Genomic DNA, 18,042 nt, shown 5'->3' with positions numbered 1-18,042 from the left:
GAAAGCAGATTCACAGGTGGAAGTAAAACTGAAAGTGCAAGGAGCAGCAAGGGCAAAAGAACACATATTCTATTTCATGGAGGATTTTGAGTTTGCAAAAAATAAAATCTCCCTTTTCCTCTGAAACGAAATTTTAGTGAAATCACCAATTTTGCATAGTGTTTTCATTCTGACAGCTGCATTTTCTGATGGCAAATGGTTCCATCAGAGCTTTTTTCTGACCAGCTCTAGTGAAAGCAAACTGCAAACTGACCTGAAGAGATCAGAACTACAGGGGGTTGCAGACCCTGCAAAAGGTAATTGATAGTTTAGATACAAAATTAGGGAGCATGGTGCATATATGAGCTTGTTGTCTTAATATGATCATATTTTTTGTGTAATCAGCGACTGTAGATGTTGCAGGGAACATATGGTATTGAGTGATTGGGAAGGAATGTGTCTATGAAAGTATCTCTGTTCGAAGAAGTAGTCCACAATATGAAAATTTGGGATAACCAGTAAATGAAGACTAAGGAAGTAGGTTAACAATTTATGACCCTCTGTGTAACACTGCTGCTTCATAGTTTTGAAAACTTCTATCACATTATAACTGTGTAAGTTTGTTGTGCTCCAGTATTAGCAGAGGGCCTGGACATAAGTGAGTTTAAGGAATAGATGTAGATTTATGCATTGAGTGGCATTAACTCCCCTAATCTGTCTGTTCTTTACTTGAGAAATGTGCAGAGTTAAATGGAGGCTTGTCTTGTGGAGACAGTAGTGTCTGAGAAAATGTACTACCTTATGACGGAGAACATCAACAGAATGGGTTACATTTTTATGGTATTGCAAGAGCTTGTGAATCACTGGGGTCATTTCACTGACATGATTGCGGGCTGGTCAGAGAAGGTGCAGGACACATGCATCTTTAGGAACACAGCCCTGTAGAGAAAGTTGCAAGCAGGGACTTTTTTTCCAGACCAGAGGATTATCTTTGGGAATGTGGAAATGCCAATGGTGATCCTGGAAGACCCAACATACCCCTTGCTTCTGTTGCTTATGAAGCTATACACTGGTCAGCTTGACAGCGGCAAGGACCACTTCAACAAAGGCTCAGCAGGTGCAGAATGACTGTTGAATGTGCCTTTGGCCACCTAAAGGGTCGCTGGCAATGTCTTCTCAGGAGGTTAGACTTCAGTGAGGGCAATATCCCCATGGTCATAGATGCCTGCTGTGCACTTCATAAAGTCTGTAAAGCAAAGGGGGAGAAGTTTCCCCAGAGGTAGAGTATGGAAATTGAATTGCTGTCTGCTGATTTTGAGCAGCTATACACTAGGACTATTAGAGGGACTCAATGGGGAGCTATTTGGATGAGGGGGGCTTTGAAGAAGCATTTCAATAATGAGCCACAGTATTGTGTGTTTCTGTAATATGTTGAGCCTGGCATTGTTTTCTTCCATTGTTGTATGAACCTTGTAATGGATTGCTATGTGTGTGCTACTATAACAATGCAAATGCACCTATTGCTACTATCTCTGAATGTTAACAGCTGTCACTATGTGTTCGAGATTCATTCACTTTCCAAAAGTTGATTTTTATTCTACACCCACATAAACGTAGCTATGTCATGCATAGGTAAACTTCATACACTCAGGGAAAACTATCTTTAAAGGGGAAGGGACAGTGAGTTCCCAAATACATATGCCAATGAGACGCTCACAGCTGAGTGTATGTCCAGCTGTCATTGCGCATAATCTCCCATGGTGTGGAGTGCCTGGATACTACTGCGCACACGGACGATACATGGAATGTTGGGGGGGGGGTGGGGAGGACCTGGAAGGCAGTTCTGTATGGACTGCAGGAGGAGGTGAGCACAGATGTGTTCAGCCTGTAGTTCAGTCAGAGAGCTCAGCATATCTGTTTGCTCCCTGAGCAGTGTTATCTGTTCCTGGTACTGCTTCCTTTTCTTGGTATCCCTCCGCATTTTCTCATTGATTGTACCAGAGGATTGCAGCACTTCTTGGAACATGGGTTCCTTAGACCTCTTCTTTCTTCTCCTTATCTGACGGAGCCACTTTTTGCTGGTGTTCATGAGGAGATCCTCAAGGCCATATCTGCAGCTGCTAAAGAAACAATGGGCAGAGGTCCTATTGTCAGTGCACTTACAGCCCATGATCCAAACAAGTCACAAGCACAACTTTTTTACTTTCCCTTGGGAGTCATACAGCACAGTGGCAGCCCCAGCCATGGTGAGTACAGGCCGAGGGGAAGGTGGGTGAGTTGGGACAAATGGGAGGGGGGTTAGCATTGGGTTATCAATACAAGCACATAGGGCTATTGTACTGAATACTGGCACCATTTTCCATAGGTGGTGGTAATTGAAGCTGATATCTCACTCCTGAGGGTAACCAATGCTGCAAAAGAGCAGCTCCTGCATGCGTGTGGTTGCAGACTGGGTCTGTATGCCTTTAGCCTGGTGAAGTAATTGCTGACTGGCATGGCAAAGTATCCTACCGCAGGTGAAGAAACAAGGCAGCTCTCCCAATAAATCTTCAGCAGAGGATTACAGATTACCTCCAAGAAAACTTTCCTAGAGATCTCTGTGGAGGTTTCACGGGACATTGCAGTGTGCATAAACAAACTTTTTGGCAGGGCCCCCTCTTCCTAGCTGTACAGGGGAATGAGAAGTAGATAGCACATGTACCTGTACTGTACTGCTATTTCACTACCTCTTCTAGCCTGATTAAAAAAGCAGTAATGAGCAGATGTGTCCCTGCAGTACTGAAGCAAACTGAGTACTTACCAGAGTTCCCTCCCCAGCATCAGGCTCAGCACAGCTAGACTGATGGGAGTGAATATATTGCTCTGGAGTCAAAAATAGGTCCTGGCTCCCCACGCTACTGTATCACCCTGTTGCCTGTCCCCCATCCTCCTCTGCATCTACTTCTCATCAAGCATGTTGTCCTTGAAGTATCCATGGGACTCCTGGTGGTGGAGATGGGGTAACCACTGAGAACAGCATGCAGTTGAAGTGGCATGTCTGCAACTCTGCAGCAGAGCAACTATTTGCTTCCTTTGCCTTCTGGTATGTCTACCTTAGCTCCTTGACTTTTACACAGCATGGCTGCATGTCCCTGACACAGCCCTTCTCCCCCTTGCCTTGAGCAACCTGGCTGTAGATATCAAAGTTCCTGTGGCTGGAACAGAACTGTAACAACACAATCTATTCCCCCAACAGACCTAGGAGATCCACCACCTTCGGCGTACTCCAGGCAGGAGTGCATTTGCTGCATTGAGCCGGCATGGTCAGCTGGATAGTAGCTATGTTAGCTCTCCATACACAACAAACAGAAAGAGCAATTTCAAAACTTCCCAGGGCTGTAAAAAGGGGAGGGGCACATACCTGTGTACCTGGCTGCAGTGCAGCAGAGTTCAAAACTGTGACCAGAGTGGTCATAATGAGCATTGTGGGACACCTTCTGGAGGCCACTTAGGTTGAAGCAAGCAACATAGTGTCTATACTGACACTGCATTGCCCTAAACATTATGCCTTTCACTAAGGTGGTTTTATTAGGTCGGTGTAGCAGGCAAGTGAGAGTGGTGGGTGGAGCATTGTAATCTGTACACCTCCATGGTTGGATTTATATAAACTGCCTTATGTTGACTTAATTTTGTAGTCTACAAATTCCATAAGACATTAATGTGCCCTCTGAATCAGTTTTTGGAGCACTCTCTCTCTCTCTCTCTTTCTCTCTAAACTAGGGACATTTGAATAGAAATCCAAATTTTTGTGTCTTAAGAATTCTCTACCCTTGAGGTCCTAATCCATTTTTGTACCATAATCATGAAAACATAGAAGCAAATGATTATATATATTGGTAGGTAGGAGTTTGTAAATGCACAAAAAACACATAAGAACCTTATTCTGTCCTCAAATCCACATTTCTATTTGATGTTTGATATGATGTGTTTGACAAGGCAATGCCAGCTTCTGTCTTAGTTGTCAATCTTGTTCTTCCTCTTTCTGAAGGTTTAGATATCCATATCCATATATCATCTCTGTATGGGATGGCAAATTCCCAAAGTAGTTGGTTAAAAGAGGGTAGATGTATTTAAAATAAATAAATAAATAAAGGCAGCTAAGTTATTCCTTTGATAAAATCTTCAGAACTGAAGTCAAATAAGAGCTTAAATTATATTCAGTTGTAGCTCTAACACATCTGGGAGCATTCAGCAGATCAATCCTTCAAAATGATTCACACAGGTAGAATCTTATATCTTTAAGTGGGATACCACATGGATAATTTAACAGTATCAAATCATGAATCATCTCCTTGCATTAGGGGGGATGTTAAGGGAAATATAACATTTTGAAGGCAAATCATGTTTTCAAAACCCTTGTTCCTGCTATGAGTATAGCCTGCACAAATTCTAATTTGGACATTGGTGTATCAAGAAAAGGGCCATTTCTACAGTTAAACTAAGTTAGTGGGCCAATTTTGACACCCCTTAGCCACGAGTAGCTTACTGACTTTGGGATTGGGCTCTTTGGGTGAAATACTGGCTCCGCTGAAGTCAATGGCAAAATTCCCATTGAATTTACTGCAGCCAGAATTTCACCCTTAGTCACGATTCCTGACTTATGATTCTCTTTCATGAGGGAACTTACATTAGGCTGCTCCCATTTTCTTGGCAAGATAAATATGTGGAAAATGATCATTGGGCCTGTGGTAGCAATCGAGTGAATGACTAATGCTATTTTCTTCTTATCCAAGGATATATTTCCATTAGGGCATGTAACCTGGATAAAATATAAGAAAGGAGAAAAGACTGAAAAGGAAAGTGATACAAAAACGTTGAATCTGGGTTTATATGCCAATGTATAGGACTGGGAGATTTACTATAACCCCCAGATTCTTTTCTGTAGTACTCCTTCCTAGGCAGTCATATCCCTACTAGTGTCAGCTTTGGACACTTATGCTCAGCAGTCATACTAAGTAGCGGGAAAGAATTAATGTAGTAAGAAGGATGACAAAATTTGCAACACAGTATATGCTGGGGAGATAAAAAATAAAGGCATAGAATGTTTATCTCATGAAATGGACTTATGGGAGATATTGGCAAACTAGTGAGACCAATATGTATAATTTATTAATAAACTTAATTTTAGTTATTGGGCACACATGCACACACACTTGCATATCAGCAAAATTATGCATTGCTTATACTAGACACTCTGCATTTTAGGAGCGTTGAACACTAAAAAGTTACTTCAATATTTTGATCCAGATTTATCTATGAAAAATTATTGTATCTTCAGCATATATTTTACTAAGGACAGATTTTTTTAAAAGTATGTTAAATGTTTTTTAAAAAGCCAGGGTCTTTGGGGTATATCAATTTTAAGTAGCTTAGTGAGATCAGAAGAAGGACCATCATATACAAGTTGTGTTATCTTTAAGTAAGATGTGATTTAAATGGCTGTAAAGTGTACTGCTAATTCTCCTAGAATGGTTTTCTTTGTTTCAGGTCTGCTTTCAATTACATTTCAAAAGTCATTTATTCTGCTGTTGTGCCTCTGGCCCAGCTTGATTACTAATCTCAGTACAATTTTAAAGAACTTGTAAATAAAGTTAAGCAAGGCATCCACTCTGTCTTTGCTGCATATACTTTAGTGCTACCCTTTTCAGTTAATAAGCATTAGTTTTATTTTTATTTGAATTTAAATTTTTTACCCTGAGAATTGTTCATTGCTTACCATATTTTTTTCCATCTGTGTATCTATTCCCCTCATCACCATAGTTTTTGAGAGTATAGAAATGATGCTGTTTTTATTCTAAGGCTCAATGTTTCTTAACACCTTGTAATTTCTTTATTTCTTTATATTTACACTGTGCAAAATGGCCACAAAGAAAATATAATAGAATGATAGGACTGGAAGGGACCTTGAGAGGTCATCTAGTCCAGTCCCCTGCACTTATGGCAAGACCAAACATTACCTAGACCATCCCTGAGAGGTGTTTGTCTAACCTGCTCTTAAAAATCTCCAATGATGGAGATTCCACAACCTCCCTAAGCAATTTATTCCTGTACTTAACTACTCTTACAAGAAGTTTTGCCCAATGTCCAACCTAAACTGCTCTTGTTGCAATTTTTAGACCACTGCTTCTTGTCCTATCTACAAAGGTTAAGGAGAACAATTTATCTCCCTCCTCCTTGTAACAACTTTTTAAGTACTTGAAAATGGTTATCATATCCCCCTTCAGTGGTCTCTTCTCCAGACTAAACAAACCAGTAAATATATATATATATATATATACGTGTGTGTACACACATACTTTGTGGTTTAAAAGGCCAATTTCACAAAGCTGTAAACATTTCTGAAGGAAATCAGCTTGGAGGAAGAATTTAAACAGAAAAATGTGAATGATAATTGGGAATTGTTTAAGAAGATTTTACTATAGATGCCTAAAAAGCCACAATTAAGTAATAAGGTCATACTAGTTTAAAATATATATATATCTGCGGGTTACTAACACACATCCAAGATTAAAATGCTTAGTCTGGGCACTGGTTACATTCTTCAGCAATTAAAATATCATAATAATGAGTAAAACATTATTACACGCATAGTGTAAAACAACAAAGAAATAGGATAAGGGGCAAACAATGTGTCTTAATTAAAGGGAGAAAGTGGTACCATAGGTACACATGAGCCAACAGTAATTAATGTAGAAAATGGAGTAGGAAAGAGTGAACCTGGAGTTTTTGTTTTTGTGGTTCTTGAATACAAATATTGTACTGATGGACATATTGTTCAGATTTCAACACTGAGGAGCATATAGAACAGAAACTTAATTGGGAGAAACATATGCAGCACATACACAAAACATACCAACTATAAAGATGGATGTCGGGTGGTTAGCTGTCTTGCAATCTCAGTATATTGTAGCCATTTTCTGATGGTGCTTTGAAGGTAGTAACATCTCCATAAGGAGCTATATGTGAACTTGATTTTGAAAGTTGTTGTGAAATGGTGAATCAAGTACTTCAGCACAAATAATCTTGCCTATATTTATTGTATTTCCAAAAGTGTGTTTTGACATCTTATCTCCCGAAATCTCCAGATATCTAAAATTACTGATGCAAGTAATTAATAGATAATGACAGAATAGTATCTCCAAGAGATTGTTTTCCTAAATAGTCTTCTAATATAAAGTGCAGCCTTTATTTACAATTAACTAAAACTTCTTGTTAACCATAGAGGGTTTGGTTTTTTTTAATGTCCCGGTGGGTTGCATTGGCTGAAATTCCACAGTAATGACTTTCTCTTAAGCTCCATGCTAGTGAAATTTTGAAGCTCTACAGGAACAAATATTGGTGGACTAGGGAAACTGATTTGCTATCCGTACTAAAACCCCAATATTATGAAGATTCATGTAAATTCCCCCAACATTTTAATAAAAAAAAAATCAATTTTATTAGTTCATCATCACATACATGCCATCACTTAAATAGAAGAGACTCTTGTTTCATAGAATGCCTTTAATACTTTGAATATTCCAGAATGGTAGACAAAACCGTGAATTAGCTGCTAGTAGTTCAGAGATTACGTAACAGATATGGAATTGTTGTACAGTAATTCACACAGAGCCATTAGCATTAACGTCTGTGAGTTTGTTTTGTTATTGTTTCCTTGTTTCGACTGAGTCAAGGGATGTTGGCTAAGATACTGATGTTATTCCATAATCTCATTGTGAAAGTGCTATTCATCAGAGAGGGGTAGGAGGTACTTCACTTTAACGTGTCATCTATAAGATAGTGTACAGATTCCATTTTTACAAGAGGCTTGTGCAGAAATCTCTGATTAATGCTAAATTGGAGTTATGTATGTAAATCCTCCACACAGATGGAAGAAGTAGCTCATAACATTTCGGTGTCACATTTTAAATTCCTGCTTTAATACAGTGGGTGAGTATGATATTTTTAGTTTGCCTGGTTTTGCTATACATTCCTATTTACAGATGCAAACACTGAATACATTTTCCACTGATAAAATTAGACTTTATTTAGAATTGAGCTTGAATATCTATTTATTCAATAAGCAAGGTTTTGAGTTTCACTGTCCAACAAATCAGAAATAACACAAAGGCCAGAATTTAGTCATGTGCAAATGTAATCATTCTGAAAACTTATTTGTCAAAGATTTTAAGTGTTAAATATAGCAGCTACCATTAATCAAATTACAGTTTAACTTTCTCATGGCTGAATGGAATGCAACGACGTCTAATGTTTAAAAAGAACAAAACTTGCAATGAAATCTGCTCAATGTTATTAAAATAGATTATTTGAAATGTTTGGGTTTTTTATTATTATTTTTTCTATTCCAATAGCAATGTCCAGTATTAAATATGGGGGAAAGCACCTTTTGAAGAAAAATAAATACAAATGTTAGTTTCCAATGTACATATAAATTACTTTGTCCTTCCAACTTAAAGAGGCAGTTATTCTGTTTATTTTATTCTGATTCCTTTTATTTTATTGATATGTGTATCTTTCTTTACTTAGTAAGATTTTACAGAGGTTTGTTCAACATTCAAGGCTGGGGAGACATTACATGTTTGTATTATGCCACTTCCAGGACTGAGGCAGAAGTTGGTACACAAAATAAGTATTTCTTGGTATGTTGTGGCCAACATTACAATATTGAGAATAACATAAGCACAGATGTTTAAAAATATTTTGCTGAAATGACAACCATGACCACTTCTATAGTCATGCAAAAAAGGAACAGACATATTTTAAACTGTGCATATGAAAAATCACCACAATTAAATATGATTCAGGAGAAACAAACAGCATGTGCATAAAGGGCTCTCTAAATTGACTTGCAATGGACTCGGGTACAAGAAGCATCCTGCCACTTAATAAATATGTATGAAATGATGATGTAACTGAAATACGATTTTTTAAAATTGTACAAGTCACTTTTGTTTTACAGATATATGATGGAAAAGACAACACAGCTCACCTGCTGGGTGCATTTACTGGGGCCTCATTGAGAGGACAGACACTAAGTAGTACTTCAAATCATCTGTGGTTGGAATTTAACTCAGATACAGAGGGAACTGATGAAGGTTTTCAGCTTGTTTACACCAGTAAGTATATAGACAAGTAGAATAATGGATTTATATTGCTTAAGGCATGAAACAATCATTGTTGACATGACAGAAGTCCAAAAGATGATAAAACTAGAAGAATATTGCCACCAATTCTCCCCCTCTCAAAGTAATCCATTTTCAACTTTCTGCCCCAATCAAATTTATTATATTGGAACACTAGCTCAGAGGATCTGTCATTTGTGTTATTTGTATTTCGATGGTTGCATTGCCTTCTTTTGCCAAAGGACTATCTTAAGTTTACTTGCTGACTGAAAGGGTCAGGAAAAAAGGATTATTCTTTGCTGTTCATAATGGCTTCACTTCAGGAAAACACTTAAGCACGTGCTTAATTTTAAATACGTACTCAAAGTTCATTGATTTCAGTGGAATTTAAGTATATTCTTATGCACCCTTCCTGAACAGAGGCACTTTCCTAAACTGGGGCCAAATATTGCTGTTTCTTTTCCATTAAACCAGTGATCTCTTATTTTGGATTGCTGTTTTGAATAAATATTCCAGTTTGGAAATTATCCAGTGGAGCTCACTGTCACAAGATATCATAGAGGTAAAGAGCTTAATAGGATTGAAAGAAGGATTAAATATTTACATGAATAAAAAGAATATCTGAAATTACACTAGCTATCCAAAAATAAATATAAAACTTAATGCTTCAGGACATAACCAACCGCTAACTATCTGGAGTTAGTAGAAAACATCCCCCATTGATATGTTATTGTATAAAATTGTCTGTTGATGGTGGTGTGAGCATCTTTCTTTGAAGTATTTAGTACTAGTTACTTTCAGAGATAGGATACTGGATTAGACAAGCAATTGGTCTGATCAGGTATGGCAATTTTAGTGTTGCTATACATGTAATTGAATTTCTGGAATTTTCATAATCAAACTAAAACACATTTCACAGAGTTTGTGGAATAGGCAAATTATGTTGGTTTTGTTTTGCTAAATTTTCCTTAGGGCACATTCCCCGGAAAATACATAAACAAACCATATCATAAATGGCTATGAATTGCCACTATGAATGATAATGAATAATCATTGGGTTAGGGAAAAGCATGAGAATGACTCCAGATCCTGGTGGATTACGGTACTTACTTATGATGAAACCCAATTTCAAGTTCCTGCTCCAAAGACTATTTAATTATTTATGCAAAGTGAAACAGCTTCAACAGAAGAGATTAAGAAAAATTAATCCCAGTAGCTAACATGTTTTTTGTAGCATGGGATGCCCAACTTCAAGTCCCATCTCCTCATCAGTCAGAGAGAGGAATTGAACACTCATCACGTACATCCTAATAGGGTACCTTAACTACCAGGCTAAAGCTTACAAGGGATGTTAGTCTCATTTTCCCTCCCCCTAAAATCTTGTGAATCTAGTCCTCCTTTGCTGTTGTGAAACTATCTGAAGCACAATTTTTGACTTTTTGACTAGTTAAAAAAATCTGTTTGATTTGACCCACATCAAAACTTTTTAAAAATTTTTCGGAAATGTCAACGAAACAAAATATTAATTATTCACCAGCTCTGATCACAAACTTCTCAGTGACTTTCCCTGAAAATGGGAGATGGGACACAAGTCAGTAGTTAGCTATATTGTCAACATCAAGAGTTAGATTCTTAAACTTGGATCTCACAATAGCTTCTTGAAGACTTTCTGGGACCCTGCCCTGCTCTCCACAGCCATAGAGTGACAGTGAAAATCTTGTCCAACAATGGGACTCAGTTCTTCCCTCCTAGCCTTTGGCAGTCAGACGGAACAATGGTCCAACACATAGGTTGTGGCATGAAGGTCTTTATCATCTCTGTGTTCTCAGTGAGCCGTACTTGCTGAAACTCAAGTAGAAAAGACACAGCATTTAACCTACCAAGACATGTTTCTGTTTCCATGGCAATAGATAGCTCAATCCAAATCTGAACAGTTTTGTCTGTAAAGTAAATGAAAATTGTTCATGTTCACAATTAATAAAACACAGCTCAATAACTGAGTGGAAAGTGTGAGTATTCACCAAGTTGTCAACCACTCAGCACAGTTCCACTCTGTGAGACTTTGTGGATATGATGGTGGAGGTGAAGAACGTTTTCTTTGCTTCCTGCTCAGCCATATGTGGGAATGCAAGGATCACATGCACCATATACCTTCGTTACCTATGCACATTATGAGCTAAGTATTATTGTTAAAATTTGCTTGTGCTCCAATAAAATGAGATTTTCAGATGCTCCTAACTTGGTCAAATCAAAAGCAATTTTTGCTGCAACACTCACATGAACTTCTCCCACACGAAGGCTAATTTTTGGCCATATTTCAACTTTCTACCCCCAACTGCTATTTTGTAATAGACAAGTTTGTTTTTATCTCATATCCTACTCCCCACCTTCTCAAAAGTAATCAGCCTGTACATTTCAATCCCCCAGTTCTGAAAGTTATGAGAGCTACTGAAAGCATGATTAGAATGCACTTATGCAGTTAACTATTATGAAAGTGCTTTTTTGTATTCAAATAGTGTGGCTTTGGTAAAGGACAGGGTTTTAATATAAAGCTTGAAAAGAAAAAAACAAACAACTATGCTCTCCAATTTTCCTAATGAGCACCTACACATTTGTTGTCAATTGATAATTGGACAATTAATTTTAGTGTTTAGTATAAAATACGTTATTTTAGAAGCAGATGGAATTTTAGTATACATTTAGAAGAAGATGGTATTTATAGTACATATGACCATTTCATGTCATATAATTCCTCAGCACTAAAAGGAAAAAAAAAGTTTTCATGGTTCTCAACTGAAGGATTGTGAGCTGAAATACATCATAAAGAAAAGGAAAACTCTGACTTTTTCAGAATCTTGATTATTTCAGATAATGAAACTCTGATTATTTCAGTTTTCAAGTAATATGCTCTGCTTTTCAAATCAGGCTATTCTACATACACATTTTTCTGCACTGATAGTGTTACAGTTTATTGTAATTTACCACATATGTGTATTACACTTTGTAACAAGCAATTGCCTACCAAATGTATAGTTCCCTCAAATTTTGTTTGTTTGTTAGATCGGTTCCAGTTAAAAATATTCAAAAGGTTTTGTATTTCACTGGCTAACTGAGCAGTAGGCACAGCAGCAGCAGTAAGAAGAGGGGAACAGCACATTCACTAAAAAAACAGTCACAGAAGATTAGGGTTGGAAAGGACCTCAGGAGGTCATCTAGTCCAACTCTCTGGTCAAAGCAGAACAAACCCCAACTAAACTATCCCAGCCAGGGCTTTGTCAAGCTGAACCTTAAAAAACCTCTAACGATGAAGATTCCACCACCTCCCTAGGTAATTCATTCCAGTGCTTCACCACCCTCCTAGTGAAAAAACTTTTCCTGATACTCAACCTAGACCTCCCCCACTGCAATTTGAGACCATCCCTCCTAGTTCTGTCATCTACTACCACTGAGAACAGCCTAGCTCCATCCTCCCTGGAACGCCCTTTCAGGTAGTTAAAGTTAAAGATCAAATCCCTCCTCATTCTTCTCTTCTTCAGACTAAACAAGCCTAGTTCCCTCAGCCTCTCCTCATGAGTCATATGCCCCAGCCCCCTAATCATTTTTGTTACCCTCCGCTAAACTCTTTCCAATTTGTCCACATCCTTTCTGCAGTGGGAGGCCCAAAAATGGACAAAGTACTCCAAATGAGGCCTTACCAGTACCAAATAGAGGGGAATAATCACTTCCCTCGATCTGCTGGCAATGCTCCAACTAATGCAGCCCAATATGCCATTAGCCTTCTTGGCAATATGGGCACACTGTTGACTCATATCCAGCTTCTTGTCTACTGTAGAACAGTTCTGCAGAACTGCTGCCTAGCCCGTCGGTCCCAATCTGTAGCAGTGCATGGAATTCTTCCTTCCTAAGTGCAGGACTCTGCACTTGTCCTTGTTGAACCTCATCAGATTTCTTTTGGCCCAATCTTCTAATTGTCTAAATCACTGTATCCTATCCCTGCCCTCCAGCATATGTATCACACACCCCCAGCTTAGTGTCATCTGCAAACTTGCTGAGAGTGCAATCCACCCCATCATCTAGATCATTAATGAAGATGTTGATCAAAACCGGTCCCAGGATCGACCCCTGGGGCACTCCACTTGTTACAGGCTGCCAACTAGACATCAAGCCATTGATCGCTACCCATTGAGTCCAACGATCTAGCCAGCTTCCATACTACTTTAACTTGCTGATAAGAATATTGTGGAAGACCGTATCAAAAGCTTTGCTAAAGTCAAGGTATATCATGTCCACTGCTTTCCGCACACCCACAGAGCCAGTCATCTCATCATAGAAGGCAATCAGGTTGGTCAGACATGACCTTTCCTTGGTGAATCCTTGCTGACTACCTTCCTCTCATCCAAGTGCCACAAAATGGAGTCCGTGGGGACCTGCTCCATGATGTTTCCAGGGACTGAGGTGGGGCTGACTGATATGTAGGAACCCAGATCCTCCTTCTTCCCTTTTTTGAACATGGACACTATTTTTGTCTTTTTCCAGTCATCTGGGACCTCCCTCAATCACCACGAGCTTTCAAAAATAATGGCCAATGGATCTACAGTCACATCAGTCAACTCCGTCAGGAGCCTAGGATGCATTGCATCCAGCCCCATGGACTTGTGCATGTCCAGCTTTTCTAATTAGTCCTGAATCTGTTCTTTCATGATTGACGGCTGCTTATCTCCTCCCCATTCTGTGCTGCCCTGTGCAGTAGTCTGGGAGCTGACTTTGTCTGTGAAGACAGAGGCATAAAAACCATTGAGTACTTCAGCTTTTTTCACATCATCTGTCACTAGGTGCCTCCCCCATTCTGTAAGGGACTCACACTTTCCCTGATCTTTATCTTGTTACTAACATACTTGTACAAACCCTTCTTGTCCCTTGTCCTTCATGTCCCTTGCTCCTGCAACTCCAGTTGTGATTTGTCCTTTCTGCTTTCACTCCTGCATGCTCAAGCAGTACTTTTATACTCCTCCCTAGTCATCTGATCAAGCTTTCACTTCTTGTAAGCTTCCTTTTTGTGTTTAAGCTCGCTGAAGACTTCTTTGTTAAGCCAACCTCGTCACCTGCAGTGTTTGCTATTCTTTCGGGACATCGGGATGGTTTGTTCCTGCACCCTGAATAAGGTTTCTTTAAAATACAGACAGCTCTCTTGGACTCCTTTCCCCCTCATATTAGCCTCCCAGGGGATCCTGCCCATCATCTTCCTGAGGGAGAAAAAGTCTGCTTTTCAGAAATCCATGGTTCTCCTTTCTTCCTTTTGTCAGGATCCTGAACTTGACCATCTCATGGTCACTACTGCCCAGGTTACCATACACTTCTACTTCCTCCACCAATTCTTCCCTGTTTGTGAGCAGCAGATCAAGAGGAGCATGGCCCCTAGTAGGTTCCTCCAGCACTTGCACCAGGAAGTTGTCCGCAACGTTCTCCAAAATCTTCCTGGATTGTCTGTGCTCTACTGTAATGCTTTCCCAGCAGATCTCAGGGTGGTTGAAGTGCCACAGGAGAACCAAGTCCTGTGATCTGGATAATTTCACTAGTTGTCTGAAGAAAGCCTCGTCTACCTCATCCTCCTGGTCTGGTGATCTATAACAGATGCCCACCACAATATCACCCTTGTTGCTGTTGCCTCTAAACTTAACCCAGAGACTCTCAACAGGCTTTTGTCCAGTTTCATACTGGAGCTCTGAGCAATCATATTGCATTCTTACATACATTTCACCTCCTCCACCTTTTCTCCCCTGCCTGTCCTTCCTGAACAGTTTATACCCATCCATGACAGTGCTCCAGTTGTGGGAGTTACCCTACCGAGTCTGTTATTCCAGTCACATTATAGTTTTTTGACTGTGACACGACTTTCAATTCCTCCTACTTCAAAAAACATGCAGTTTTTGAAGGCTTTGTCTTAAACACAGTGAAGTTTATAGCCTTTCTTAAGGAAAATCAAAGGTCATGAAGAATTTACAGCCTTTTTATTGTAATTAATTAAGGGTTTGTCTACATGAACATTTAGTTCATTGCAAACTGGAATGTAAGTTACCTTGCAGTAGACTGCGTCTCAATGTGGACCCTGCTGCCACTCACTATAGAACACCACAGTGTGTTTTAATCTACCCTTGTTTCATAGTGGGATAGGTTAAAGCAAGCTACAGAACTTTTACTGCACAGTAGCAGGGTCCATACAGCCATTTAGTGCATGGCATGCTAGTGTGAGGTAGATTTACACTTCAGCTTGCCATGAACTAATTGTTCATATAGACAAGCCCAAAGATTTCCACTGAGAAATTAGGTATGTCTACACTTCAGTCGGACAGGAGTTACAATTGCAGAACATTTTAAAGATGAAAGCTAGCTTCAGTAATAATAGCAGCAAGGCGGAAGGTGCAAAGTCTAGCTTTGCCTGCCAAGAAACCTGGATACATAGTCAAGTTACAGCTTCCTGGGCTGCCATGATTTCACTCTTACCGTTACTTAAACTAGCTTTGATCTTAACTATTCTGTGTATGCTGCAGTCTCACCTCCTGATTGCAGTGTAAATGTAGTTTTAGTGCTTCTATGTGCAATAGTAACTTTTGAAAATGGGATTTAGGCTCCTAAGTCACGTAAGTACTGAAGTCACTGAGTGATTGATACAGATTTCTGTTCTTTAAAACTCACACACACACACAAGGCCCAATCCTAAATTCCTTACTCAGTATCTGATGGAGAAATTCTAGATTGTTCTCATAGAGAATCATAGGATTTTCCTAGGCCCCCTTTGAAAATCCTTTACTTTTCTATCAACCTTAACCCCATTTAAAAAAAAAAATGTCTTGTGAATGAAAAATAAAAATATGCTCTGTTTAGACTGGAAGACAAAAAGTGTTTAATTTCATAAATGTGTGTTATAGTTTTAATTCTGTTACTCCACTCTTTACTCTCATCACAGGTTTTGAGCTTTCACATTGTGAGGATCCTGGTGTGCCACAATTTGGATACAAGATCAGTGACCAAGGCCATTTTGCTGGTAGCACCATCATATATGGATGCAATCCAGGTTACACACTCCATGGAAGTAGCCTTCTAAAGTGTATGACAGAGGAAAGAAGGGCATGGGACTATCCTCTGCCAACCTGTATTGGTAGTAGATACTTTTTAACTTCAATGAAAAATCTACTGTGTTAAAACTGTATATATTTATCCTTTTATGTTTTCTAGAGGATTATTAATTTTGTGTGTGTGTAATCTGGCAAATTTGTCCCAACCTGATAAATATATCACTTCTGGGCACTTAAAAGACGTAACTAGACAGTCAGAAAAGTACATATTAATACAGGAATACATAATGGAAATTTTCAGAGGGGTAGCCATGTTAGTCTGTATACAGCAAAAACAACGAGAGTTCTGTAGCACTTTAATTTCTTCAGGCATAAGCTTTTGTGGGCTTATGCCTGAAGGGTTATGCTTATGCCTTTGGGTTACAGCCCACGAAAGCTTATGCCTGCAGAAATTAAATTTGTTAGACTTTAAAGTGGTACAGAACTCTCGTTATAATGGAAATTGTTTCTAAATGAGCTCCTTGTTGTTTTTAACACTCAAAGATAACTTAGTTTAGCAAATCAAGACAGTAGATACCTCTTCTATTTGCAAAACCAGTAAGTAAATTCCATTAATATGATTATTTATAAAGCACTTTTCATGTGTAAATATTTTTTAAAAATACAGTGCAAATGTCAAATATTAAGACTACTGAAGTACACTTTGGGGCGGGGGAGGAGGGAGATGAGGATGGAGGGACTAGATTGTGGTTTTGCTACCAGTTCTGTGAAAGAGTGTATTGCCTTACAAATAGTGCAGGGAAAAAGAAGCACTCCCCCTTATTTGGGAGTTGGGGGAAAGAGCAGGGAATAGTAATTTGCCACTGGCTGGATGGAAGCCAAGGGCTCCATCAGCTTTTTTTTTCTCTTTGCCCACATGCTTCTGAGAAGGAGCTGATGGATAACAGGCAAAAAGGTTGCACATGCCCCTTCATGCTCAGACTTAAGATCTGTGAAAAACTCATAGGATCATAAAAGTGGGGATCTTGTCTTATTCTGCTTTATGCCTCTGCACAGCCATTCATTCCAAGATCGTCTAGACAAAGATAAGCATACCATTAAAATGAATTAAACATATCTTTCAAATAAGTAATTAGTCAACATAACAAAACAAGCCAAAGGTTTTGTTGGGCCTTAGACTTGCTGGCGCAGAAAGGACTTATTATCCAACATAATCCCTACGTCTAACAACTTGGAGCCATATAGGTTGCCAAGCTGTCTTGCAGTGACACGAGAATGAATACAAACCTCAGGGCAGACTGTTAAGAACCAGGGCAGAAACCCCAAATTATACTTAGTTTTCACCTGCCATTTATTAAATGTAAACCCGTAGGCACTATAACAGCCAACCCACGGAGTCACAGACAATCCTCACCCTGGTCTACACTTACCTGAAGATTCAGTGGCAGTCGACGGGAGTTACGCAAACTACGCAAAGTAGCTTGCATAACTCACGTAGACTGCTGTGCTTCCCTTCTGCATGGTGCCTTCACTGCACTGCTTGAGGGGATGGTTTTACTCAGTCGAATTCCTGATCGATTGAGCGGGTCTATACTGACTGCTCAATCGATCCAGAAAAATCTATCTGGTGGCAGCGACTTTGCTGCCGTCAGTATAGACATGCCCCTCTCCTGCACTCTTATCTATCTTGTCATTTAGTCAAGGTTGCCTTTATGATAGTATAGTTTGCTTATTCATGTTAAATAAAATAAAGACCAAAATGTAGATCTGTAGGATACTTCTAAATAATACTTTATACATCCTATGTCTTCCACTTATTTCCATGTCTT

General features: G+C 39.1%; 1 protein-coding gene across 3 annotated transcripts in view; it reads left to right on the top strand.

Moving 5' to 3' along the window:
• Positions 1-18,042, top strand: part of CSMD3 (CUB and Sushi multiple domains 3) — a 1,042,296-nt gene that overhangs the window by 707,592 nt on the left and 316,662 nt on the right. For all 3 annotated transcript variants that reach the window (XM_067537409.1, XM_067537408.1, XM_067537407.1), the window contains 2 exons: positions 8,978-9,134; positions 16,105-16,296. In XM_067537409.1, the coding sequence (XP_067393510.1) occupies positions 8,978-9,134; positions 16,105-16,296 (349 nt within the window). The remainder of the gene's footprint in view (positions 1-8,977; positions 9,135-16,104; positions 16,297-18,042) is intronic.

The sequence above is a fragment of the Emydura macquarii genome, unplaced genomic scaffold (genome assembly GCF_026122565.2).
Source record: "Emydura macquarii macquarii isolate MOO-44397 ecotype Brisbane River unplaced genomic scaffold, CSIRO-AGI_Emac_v2 contig_383, whole genome shotgun sequence".
In the NCBI taxonomy this organism is placed as follows: Eukaryota; Metazoa; Chordata; order Testudines; family Chelidae; genus Emydura; species Emydura macquarii.
This window is presented reverse-complemented; position numbering and strand designations above follow the sequence as displayed.